Source organism: Xenopus tropicalis, chromosome 7, assembly GCF_000004195.4.
Source record: "Xenopus tropicalis strain Nigerian chromosome 7, UCB_Xtro_10.0, whole genome shotgun sequence".
Lineage (NCBI taxonomy): Eukaryota > Metazoa > Chordata > Amphibia > Anura > Pipidae > Xenopus > Xenopus tropicalis.
Window position 1 is genome coordinate 128548890 of NC_030683.2, and position 11676 is coordinate 128560565.

At 46.9% G+C, this 11676-nt stretch overlaps 1 protein-coding gene across 2 annotated transcripts; it reads right to left on the reverse strand.

Moving 5' to 3' along the window:
* Positions 1-270: 270 nt before the first annotated feature.
* Positions 271-11321, reverse strand: LOC101735259 (T-cell surface glycoprotein CD3 delta chain). 2 transcript variants are annotated; one of them, XM_031906613.1, is made up of 4 exons: positions 10989-11321; positions 4538-4561; positions 1831-1977; positions 271-819 (listed from the first exon to the last, which is right to left on the reverse strand). In XM_031906613.1, the coding sequence occupies exons 1-4, from the start codon at positions 11053-11055 to the stop codon at positions 755-757; spliced, it is 303 nt and encodes a 100-aa protein (XP_031762473.1). In that variant the 5' UTR covers positions 11056-11321; the 3' UTR covers positions 271-754. The 2 variants fall into 2 exon arrangements, with proteins under 2 accessions (XP_031762473.1, XP_031762474.1); XM_031906614.1 differs by having other exon boundaries at positions 1840-1977; positions 10989-11314.
* Between the last annotated feature and the right edge of the window lie 355 nt (positions 11322-11676).

The window sequence follows — 11676 nt, forward strand, 5'->3', positions numbered from 1 at the left end:
ATACATGAGTGATACTCAGAGTTCCCTGTATAACTCAGCCTGCAGCCTTGTGCCTTTATATGGGGGGCACAGAACCCTCAGTGACTGCTAATATCCTTATCATTTACAGTAGGGGGTACATTATCCCTTATAATACATGAGTGATACTCAGAGTTCCCTGTATAACTCAGCCTGCAGCCTTGTGCCTTTATATGGGCACAGAACCCCTCAGTGACTTCTAATATCCTTACCATCTACAGTAGGGGGTACTCAATGAGGTTAGAGGATTTGGGGAGCATCCTAAAGGCTTAAATGTCTAACCCTCTCCCCCTCATCCCAATCCCTGAATTTTACATTGACTCTCCTATATACAATTCCAGGACTGTGCAGTGACCTTATTTACACAAGAGGGGGCGCTATTATTTTCTGATAACCACCCAAGGACACCACAGACCCACAGTGGCTAAATATGGAACATTCTTGCTCGGCTATGTAAGAGACACAGCATTTCCATTGTAAATATACATAGTTTTCCAATCCTCCGACTGTCAGCTCAATGGGAATTGGCAGTGAGGGAAGCAACCGAGTCCATACGTTCCTTAAGTTCTTGAGCCAACAGTGCTGAGTTCTGTGCCAGGCTCTGCCTTTGCTTATGGGACAGCGTGGGTTAATAAGTAGAAATATGGATCCACTATATATTTTGGGGTGGGGGGCTCATAGCAGTCCGTTGAGGGAAAGTTCCGGAATGAAATTCACTGGAGGAGTCACGAGGTGCTTACGACGCAGACGTATGAAGCTTCGTTTTTTTCATGGGCATATTGATATAAATCTTCTGCTCATCTGCAAAATGGAAAAAAAAACCTTATTAACCCATCATTTCCATAGGCGGGTGTTATATAGAGGGCTTTCCTGCACCCCAGGGCCCCCCAGGCTTGGGCATCTCAATGACACTCAAACTAGGGATATAGGTATTTAGACTGACGGTTTCGGTGGCCATTAGGCTACTGTCTGTTATTCAGTGGAAATCACAGGGTGCCATACTACTAAGTTATCAGGGACCTCCCCCCATGGGGTCCTAATTATTCACCCTTTGGGGACCCCAAAGGACCTGTGCACAACCATGATGGGGCACCCCAGTTGTGCCCCATCATGCCAACCCCCCCACTCATGATCCACACCCCTTCCCTGCAAGCCCCACCCCCATTGTGACCCAGAAATTGCTCTGAAAGGTTTGTTGGGGGAGGGGTCACTCTTACCCCCCATCCTGTTGGTAACCCTACAGTGGAATATTGACCATACTGACTAGTAGACACAATGTAAGTCTAGTAGGACATTATTGTGCCCAGGAGAATGCCCAGGAGATTCAGTTTATCAGAAAGGCCTGATGGAGGATTATGGGACACAGAAGACAGAAGAAGAAGGAGAAGAAGAAGGAGGAGAAGGAGAAGGAAAAGGAGAAGAAGGAGAAGGAGAAGAAGGAGAAGAAGGAGAAGGAGAAGGAGAAGGAGGAGGAGAAGGAGGAGGAGAAGGAGAAGGAGGAGGAGAAGGAGAAGAAGGAGAAGGAGAAGGAGAAGAAGGAGAAGGAGGAGAAGGAGAAGGAGAAGGAGGAGAAGGAGAAGAAGGAGAAGGAGGAGAAGGAGAAGAAGAAGGAGAAAGAAAGAGAAGGAGAAGAAGAAGAAGAAAGAGGAGGAAGCAAGCAGGGATAGAAAAACCTTTACAGAAGCAAGGGCAAGACTGCCAACAGGAACATAATGGGGAATATATTCTGTTACATATCTAGAAGTCAATTCCATTCTATAATGATTTTGGGACAATAAAAGCCAACGGAGATAATTATCCGCCCGTACGTACGTTCCTTACCGACAGCGGCACGCTTCTGGAAGGTCTGCTTGGTGCAGAAATACACGACCAGGATGATTATGACGGTTAAGAGGATGTCTCCCAGAACGACGCCCACCAGTGTCGCCGTGTCAATCCGGTAACAGTCCTGGCATGCCTCTGGGATGTAGAGAACAAATTGGGCTCGTTAAAGGGGAAATTAACCTCACATAAATGCGCTGTGCACAGGCGGGTTGGTGAGATAAGTACGATAAGTAGATTAGAATGACGGGTATAGCTGTCCGTCGGTTCGGGGACTGCCCAAACGATATCTGCCCGATTTCAGGCCAGATGTTGGTCGGGCAGGCCCGTCTTTAGTGCCCATACACGGGCCAATAAGCTGCCTGAATCGGTCTAAAGGACCCATATCGGCCCGTGTATGGCAGCCTTTAGGAATCATTGTGGCAATTGATCTTTTTTAACTCTAGGTGGAGCCATTTATAAAACCATGGCAACCAATCAGATGTTAGCTTTTATTGCTCTAAGTGCAGCTGGTTAAGAAAAGCTAATCACTGATTGGTTGCTGTGAGTTACTGCCCAGGTGCAAATTTTCCCAGTGTTCCACAGGGGCCCCCAGAGCGACCCCCACACACCCCAGGAGCTTGATTGGGGGAGGGAGATCAGGTCTGGGTCACTGAGCTGGGTTCATAAATGATTTTCAATATGCGGTTTTATACAGATTAAAGGGAAACTATACACCCAAACAAGGTAGGTCTCTATAACAATATATGTTTCATCTAAATAACCCATTTTCATATAAATATACTTATTTAGCAGTATGTGCCATTGGGTAATCCTAAATAGGAAAGTGCCAAAATGGATGTACTGTACCTTTAAGAGGGACAGGCAGAACAAAGAGCTCAGAGGAAAAAATGAGTGTGTGTTTTGGCAGCTTACGGGACAAGGTGTTACTGAGACTGAGCAGCCTCCCCCCTTACAGTGTAGGTGAGAATCTCACAGCCTCACTTCCTGCGCGCCCACCAAACCCACCAAACAGGAAGGCGGCAGCACAGAGACCCTCCATAACATCACCTGCTATTTACCCCACATCCCCATTGTCTTCATGTTACTCTGCGCCTTCTCCTCCCTCCTCTCCATTTTAGCTTTGAAACCACCTCCTGGTTGCTAGAGTTTCCCTAGCAACGCAAATATGTAATATTAACTCAACCCCTCACCGCAATTTATTGTATTAAGTGATAAGGAGCATTTATGTGCTGCCTGTGCTCTCGGGCGTAAGAAATAAGGAGGAGCTTCTTTCTCTAACTTTCAGTGGTATGGGATTATATAGGGGGGAATGATTTAGTCTCCGCCTCCCAGTGCATGGGGGGGGTAATGTGCTCTTCCCTGAGATGCCTACGGTTATCCCCAGGGTCCCACTGGGCTGGAGGGGCACCAAGAAAAAACCCAGTGGTCCATGGCCTTCACGGGTGATGAGCAAATTTTTTTGCCAGGCAAGGATTCGCAGCGAATTCACGCATTTCGCCTTTGTTCTGCGAAACTTCAGTGAAAATTCACGGCGGAAAAATTCATTGCGTGTCAAAAAATATAATTGCACATCAAATTGGGCTCAGTTGCGTCAAAATTGGGCACGGTCGCATAAAAAAATCGCGGGCGACAAAATAGACACGGGCAACAAAAAACCATGCAACAAACGCGTTTCGCAAATTTTCTTTCTGTTTCGCAAATTTTCTTTCTGTTTCGCAAATTTTCTTTCTGTTTCACAAATTTTATGGTGAAGCAAAACGGGACGGATTCGCTCATCACTACTCATAGGCGCTGCCAGCCTAGACCCGATCTGAATAGTGATGAGCCCAACTTTTAGCCAGGAAATTGCGATTTTTTTTGCCGCGAAATTGCGAATTTCACCATTGGCGAATTTTTTCACTAAACGGCCACAAAAAATGGCTGCATCAAAAGTTTGCAGGGTGAGGAAAAGGTGGCGGTGGCATCAAAAAAGTCAAGTCGGCATCAAAAATGTCACGGTCTCGTCAGATAAGTCCTGGCAAAAAGTCGCGGTCACTAGTGATGAGCGAATCTGTCCCATTTTGCTTTGCCATAAAATTGCGAAACGGCAAAAAATTTGCAAAACGCATTTGTTGCACAATTTTTTTGTCGTCCGCATCTTTTTTTTGGCACCCACGTGTTTCTGACGTGACCACACCCTTTTTTGACGTAGCTGCGCCCAATTTGATGCATGATTCAATTTTTTGACGCGCAACACATTTTTCAGCGGCGAATTTTCACGAAAGTTTCACAAAACAATTCGCCAATGGTCAAATGCATAAAATTCACTGCAAATCCATGGCTGGTGAAAAAATTCGCGAAACGCATAAAATGGCAATTTCTTGGTGAATTTTTGTGTCCGTTTCACTAAAAAACAATCCGAATTTTTCCATGACTTTTTTTATGGTGAATTTTTTCCCCCCATTTTAGGAAACAATCTGCCAATGGCTTTTTCCCCATTTTGTGAATTTTTCAGCAGTTTCGCTAATTTTTTGGGAAGAGATTCTACCTGCGCCAGGGGGCGGAGCTATAATACAAAGGGGGAAGGAACCAAGTGGGAGAATGAGATTAAATAAAACCCTCTCCCCTCAGAAACAAGTTGGGGTCCCAATTTAGATCCAGTGTGGGGGCAAGTACAGCGCGGGGTATCAGTAGGGGCAATTAGGCACGGACTTACCTGACTCAGAGGATGCTGCACGGGCTGAAAGAAAAAGCACAGATTGATTAGTGAGACAGGGGAACCCTCCATCGTTATAATAATTAGCAACAGGGTAAGCAGTTCAGATAACGAGTTCCATTGATTAATGTCAGTTTATTGGGGGTCAGTGGCCCTAAGTTTAACCCCTTCCCACCTACCTGCCCCTGCTCTGCGCTGTCACTGCTGGATATGGAAGTTACATAACTGCGTATATTTAGGGGCCCAGTAACTAGTCAGTAGTCTCTCCGGTTTGGAGTTTCAGCAGCTATCTGGTTGCTAGGGTCCAAGTTACCTTAGCAACCAGGGAGGGGTTTGGATGAGAGACAGGAAAATGAATAGGGGAGGGGCTGAATAGTAACATAGTAACATAGTAACATAGTAAGTTGGGTTGAAAAAAGACATACGTCCATCAAGTTCAACCATAATGCCTATACCTAACCTGCCTAACTACAAGTTGATCCAGAGGAAGGCAAAAAACCCCATCTGAAGCCTCTCTAATTTGCCTCAGAGGGGAAAAAATTCCTTCCTGACTCCAAGATGGCAATCGGACCAGTCCCTGTATCAACTTGTACTAAGAGCTATCTCCCATAACCGTGTATTCCCTCACTTGCTAAGAATCCATCCAGCCCCTTCTTAAAGCTATATAATGTATCAGCCAGTACGACTGATTCGGGGAGGGAATTCCACAACTTCACAGCTCTCACTGTAAAAAATCCTTTCCGAATATTTAAATGGAACCTCCCTTCTTCTAAACGGAGTGGGTGCCCTCGTGTCCGTTGGAAGGACCTACTGGTAAATAAAACATTAGAGAGGTTATTATATGATCCCCTTATATATTTATACATAGTTATCATGTCACCTCTTAAGCGCCTCTTCTCCAGTGTAAACAGACCCAACTTGGCCAGTCTTTCTTCATAACCGAGACTTTCCATACCCTTTACCAGCTTAGTTGCCCTTCTCTGGACCCTCTCTAGCTCAATAATGTCCCGTTTGAGCACTGGAGACCAAAACTGAACAGCATATTCTAGATGGGGCCTTACCAGTGCTCTGTAAAGGGGAAGAATAACCCCCTCCTCCCGTGAATCTATACCCCTTTTAATACAGCTCAGAACCTTGTTTGCCCTTGCAGCTGCTGCCTGGCATTGCTTGCTACAGCCAAGTTTATTATCTACAAGGACTCCAAGATCCTTCTCCATTATGGATTTGCCTAGTGCAGTCCCATTAAGGGTATACGGGGCTTGCATGTTTTTACATCCCAGGTGCATGACCTTACATTTATCCACATTAAATCTCATCTGCCACTTAGCTGCCCAGATTGCCAGTTGGTCAAGATCCTGCTGCAGGGATGTCACATCCTGGATAGAATTGACTGGTCTGCAGAGTTTTGTGTCATCTGCAAACACTGATACATTACTCATAATACCCTCCCCTAAGTCATTTATGAACAAATTAAACAAAAGTGGACCCAGTACAGAACCCTGAGGGACCCCACTGAGAACCTTACTCCAAGTAGAGAATGTGCCATTAACAACCACCCTCTGTACCCGATCCTGTAGCCAGTTTTCTATCCATGTGCAAACGACTTCACTAAGACCAATAGACCTTAGCTTAGAAAGCAGTCGTTTGTGGGGAACGGTATCAAATGCTTTGGCAAAATCCAAATAGATTATATCTACTGCATCCCCACTGTCCAGCTTCTTACTTACCTCATCATAAAAAGCAATTAAATTGGTCTGACATGACCTGTCCTTCATAAAGCCATGCTGATTACTGCTCATAATGCCATTCTCCACTACATAATTTTGAATGTGATCCCTTAACAAGCCTTCAAATAACTTGCCCACCACGGATGTCAAACTTACAGGCCTATAATTGCCAGGCTGAGATCTTATTCCCTTTTTAAATATGGGAGTGACATTCGCCTTCTTCCAATCACTAGGTACCATACCTGATGAAAGAGAGTCTGAGAATATCAGAAACAAGGGCCACTGCAATTCTGCCCCTAGCTCTCTCAGTACCCGAGGGGGTATTCCATCTGGCCCAGGTGCCTTGTTTACATTTATCGTGTGTAACCCTTTAAGCACCATATCCTGTGCCAACCACTGTGTAGTTGGAGCTGAGGCAACAGTGAAGCTATTGGGTGAGACTTGGCCCACTGGCTCCTCTACTGTATACACAGAAGAAAAGAACTGGTTAAGCACATCTGCCTTTTCTGTATCCGCTGTAACCATATTGTTATTATAACTCAATGGGGCCACACCCTCAACCTGCATCTTTTTACTATTAATATACTTAAAAAACTTTTTGGGGTTAGTCTTGGCCTCGGCCGCGATGCGCTCCTCATTTTCTATCTTTGCCTTCCGGATTGCTGTTTTACAACACTTGTTATAGTGTTTATATTCATTAAACGCAGCTACTGTCCCCTCTGACTTATATTTCTTAAAAGCTTTCCTTTTTTTCCCTATTAACTTCTTTACCTCAGAGTTAAGCCACATGGGGTGATTCTTAACACTTCTACTTTTTCTTATTAATGGAATGAATTGAGAACAGTAATGATTTAATATCATTTTAAATGACAACCATTTCTGCTCTGTATTTTTATCAGAAAACATAATGCCCCAATCTATGCCCTGAAGCGCTGCCCTTAAGGAGCTAAAATTTGCCTTCCTAAAATTCAGTGTCTTTGTTGCCCCCGTGTAAATTTGTTTCCTGCACCAAACATCAAATGAAATAACATTATGGTCACTATTACCCAGGGGTTCAACCACTTGCACATTTGCTATACGTTCTGGGTCATTAGAGATCACATAGAAAGATAAGGAATAAAAAGTAACAATAACAATAAAACTGGAGCCTCACAGAGCAATAGGGTTTGGCTGCCGGGGTCAGTGACCCCCATTTGAAACAGAAAGGCAAATAATTCAAAAACTATGAAAAACAAATAACAAAGACTAATTGAAAAGTTGCTCAGAATTGGCCTATAAAGTTATTTTTTGCCACTTGGACAAGATGGGTAAGGGTTAGGGTTGCAGCCTTTCTAGAGGGGTCTTTACCAGCAGGTGGGGGTGGGCACAAAGAGGGCGGGACATGGTATAAAATGGGCGGAACATGGTATAAAATGGGCGGAGTTATGATGTTACAAGCTGGAGGGAGGGTAGTGGAGAGCATCCGGGAAGAAATAAGGCAGGATCTATGCAAATTGGGGGGGGGTTCGGGGGAGGATCGGGGGTGGGACAGGGGCTTATTATAAGGGTATTGGAAATTTACTGTCAACTACATTACCGGTAAATTTGCAATATTGGCCCCGGCCTTGGCAGGTGTTTTACTTGCTACATGGCGCTCCTAGTACCCCCAGTACTCCCAGTACCCCTAGTACTCCTAGTACCTCTAGTACCCCCAGTGCCCCTAGTACCCCCAGTAGCGCAGTACCCCCAGTACCCCTAGTACTCACAGTACCCCAGTACCCCTAGTACCCCCAGTACCGCTTGTACCCCCAGTACCCCAATTACCCCCAGTACCCCCAGTACCCCCAGTACCCCTTGTACCCCCAGTACCCTTAGCACCCCTAGTACCCCCAGTACCCCAGTACTCCTTGTACCCCTAGTGCCCCCAGTACCCCTAGTACCCCCAGTACACCCAGTACCCCTAGCACCCCTAGTACCCCAACTACCCCTAGTACCCCCAGTACCCCTAGTACCCCCAGTACCCCTAGTACCCCAGTACCCCTTGTACCCCCAGTACACCCAGTACCCCCAGTACCCCTAGCACCCCTAGTACCCCAACTACCCCTAGTACCCCCAGTACCCTAGTACCCCCAGTACCCCTTGTACCCCCAGTATCCCTAGTACCCCCAGTACCCCTAGTACCCCCAGTACCCCTTGTACCCCCAGTATCCCTAGTACCCCCAGTACCCCTAGTACCCCCAGTACCCCTTGTACCCCCAGTATCCCTAGTACCCCCAGTACACCCAGTACCCCTAGCCCCCCTAGTACCCCTAGTACCCCCAGTACCCCTAATACCCCTAGTACCCCTAGCACCCCAGTATCCCTAGTACCCCCAGTACACCCAGTACCCCTAGCCCCCCTAGTACCCCTAGTACCCCCAGTACCCCTAATACCCCTAGTACCCCTAGCACCCCAGTATCCCTAGTACCCCCAGTACACCCAGTACCCCTAGCCCCCCTAGTACCCCTAGTACCCCCAGTACCCCTAATACCCCTAGTACCCCTAGTACCCCTAGCACCCCAGAACCCCTAGTACCCCTAGTATCCCTAATACCCCTAGTACCCCTAATACCCCTAGTAAGGATAGGAAGATTAAAATCAATTAAAATTGGGTGATGGCGGGGGCTCTCATATCCATAGATATGGGAATTCCAGCCCCATTTTATTTTTACATAATGAAATTGATGAGCCCCCCCAGCAGCCCCACTAGCCCATCCCCTGAGGTGGGGTCGGTCATATAAAGAAGATTTTATAGGTCTGTTCTACCCTTACCCCCCAATCTTACTGTACATGCGTTAAATAAATACATTTGATGTGAGGGAAGGGGTTCAGTTCCCCTTTAATTCTAAGCCACATATTATAAAGCAGGTTTTCCATCATTTTTGGGAATCATTTAACTTCTGCATTTCCCCGACGGAACAGAAAGCAGATTATTATACTGACGTTGTTATTTGTATTTCTGGGAATTGAGAATGATATCTGGTTCCCCCGGCGCCCCAATAACCCGAACTGCCGGGCACTCTATCCAATACGGCAGGGGCTGGATAGGGAAGATGATTTATAGAAATACAAGTAATACACACATTTAGTCTCCCTTACAGTTGCTAAGGTCACTGCCCCCTGACAACTGGAGGGGGGAGCAGGCAGTAACCCTTCCAACACTTTCCCCTGTCTCTGTCCCTATATATTAGGTACCTACCTAGTGCTACCAACCCCTATTTCTGTAGGGAAATGAGAGCAGGGCAGGCAGTAACCCTTCCAACACTTTCCCCTGTCTCTGTCCTTATATATTAGGTACCTACCTAGTGCTACCAACCCCTATTTCTGTAGGGGAATGAGAGCAGGGCAGGCAGTAACCCTTCCAACACTTTCCCCTGTCTCTGCCCCTATATATTAGGTACCTACCTAGTGCTACCAACCCCTATTTCTGTAGGGAAATGAGAGCAGGGCAGGCAGTAACCCTTCCAACACTTTCCCCTGTCTCTGTCCCTATATATTAGGTACCTACCTAGTGCTACCAACCCCTATTTCTGTAGGGAAATGAGAGCAGGGCAGGCAGTAACCCTTCCAACACTTTCCCCTGTCTCTGCCCCTATATATTAGGTACCTACCTAGTGCTACCAACCCCTATTTCTGTAGGGAAATGAGAGCAGAGCAGGCAGTAACCCTTCCAACACTTTCCCCTGTCTCTGCCCCTATATATTAGGTACCTACCTAGTGATACCAACCCCTATTTCTGTAGGGAAATGAGAGCAGGGCAGGCAGTAACCCTTCCAACACTTTCCCCTGTCTCTGCCCCTATATATTAGGTACCTACCTAGTGCTACCAACCCCTATTTCTGTAGGGAAATGAGAGCAGGGCAGGCAGTAACCCTTCCAACACTTTCCCCTGTCTCTGCCCCTATATATTAGGTACCTACCTAGTGCTACCAACCCCTATTTCTGTAGGGAAATGAGAGCAGAGCAGGCAGTAACCCTTCCAACACTTTCCCCTGTCTCTGTCCCTATATATTAGGTACCTACCTAGTGCTACCAACCCCTATTTCTGTAGGGAAATGAGAGCAGGGCAGGCAGTAACCCTTCCAACACTTTCCCCTGTCTCTGTCCCTATATATTAGGTACCTACCTAGTGCTACCAACCCCTATTTCTGTAGGGAAATGAGAGCAGGGCAGGCAGTAACCCTTCCAACACTTTCCCCTGTCTCTGCCCCTATATATTAGGTACCTACCTAGTGCTACCAACCCCTATTTCTGTAGGGAAATGAGAGCAGGGCAGGCAGTAACCCTTCCAACACTTTCCCCTGTCTCTGCCCCTATATATTAGGTACCTACCTAGTGCTACCAACCCCTATTTCTGTAGGGAAATGAGAGCAGAGCAGGCAGTAACCCTTCCAACACTTTCCCCTGTCCCTGCCCCTATATATTAGGTACCTACCTAGTGCTACCAACCCCTATTTCTGTAGGGAAATGAGAGCAGGGCAGGCAGTAACCCTTCCAACACTTTCCCCTGTCTCTGTCCCTATATATTAGGTACCTACCTAGTGCTACCAACCCCTATTTCTGTAGGGAAATGAGAGCAGGGCAGGCAGTAACCCTTCCAACACTTTCCCCTGTCTCTGCCCCTATATATTAGGTACCTACCTAGTGCTACCAACCCCTGCCTCTGAGCCACGCCTCCCCGTTCCCATGGTTCCCGTACCCCCGTACCTGTGAGCAGCCATAGGATCAGGAGGCTGAGGGGGTACATTGGGCTCCTCATTGCAGTTCTGAGCATGGTCTGTAGCCCCCCTTCTCGCTTCTTCTTCCTTTGTAGCACACAGGACAGGAAATCACAAGTGGTTTTCACCTCCCCCTCGGAGGGGTAAGAGGAATTTATGACAAGCGAGAGAGAGCGGCTTCCCCCTTCCAACAACCGTTAATAATAAAAATAAATTTTTTCTCTCTTTTTTTCTTTTTCTAATCCAATAACCTGTGATATTTGCAATATTCCGGCTCCGTTAGCGAATGAGCAGCTGCCGTGGGCCCCGGGTTGGGTGGGACGCGCTGTAGAACTCGGTCCTGTTGTTGGGCAACACTTGGTACTGAGTGAGGAAACGGTTAAACCCGGGACACAACAGGCCAATCATTCAGCAAGTAATATATTTCCTATAGGTCCGTTCCCTGACCCTCCCCTTTTAAGTAGATGGAGCCTCTGCCCTGACCATTGCCCCGCCCCAAGTAGGGTTGCCCCCTGGTTTTTGGGGGGGCTGCACAGGTCAAAATTCCCTGCCTAGGTATCGAAATTAGAGCAACCAGGTAGGACTCTCTTAAATTGACAGTGGTGATCAGCCAATCACTGATTGCCACGTCATATCCCCACCTCTGATGTCACCAGCTCATCCCTGACATTGTGACA

What these genes read in the sequence shown, in the direction of transcription:
- LOC101735259 (XM_031906613.1), bottom strand. Translation starts at nt 11,055, where the DNA reads ATGCTCAGAACTGCAATGAGGAGCCCAATGTACCCCCTCAGCCTCCTG. An exon ending in GATCCTATGGCTGCTCACAG is followed by an intron (nt 4,562 to 10,988) that starts GTACGGGGGTAC and finishes TTTTTCTTTCAG; the next exon opens with CCCGTGCAGCATCCTCTGAG. An exon ending in TGCCGCTGTCGGTAAGGAAC is followed by an intron (nt 820 to 1,830) that starts GTACGTACGGGC and finishes TCCATTTTGCAG; the next exon opens with ATGAGCAGAAGATTTATATC.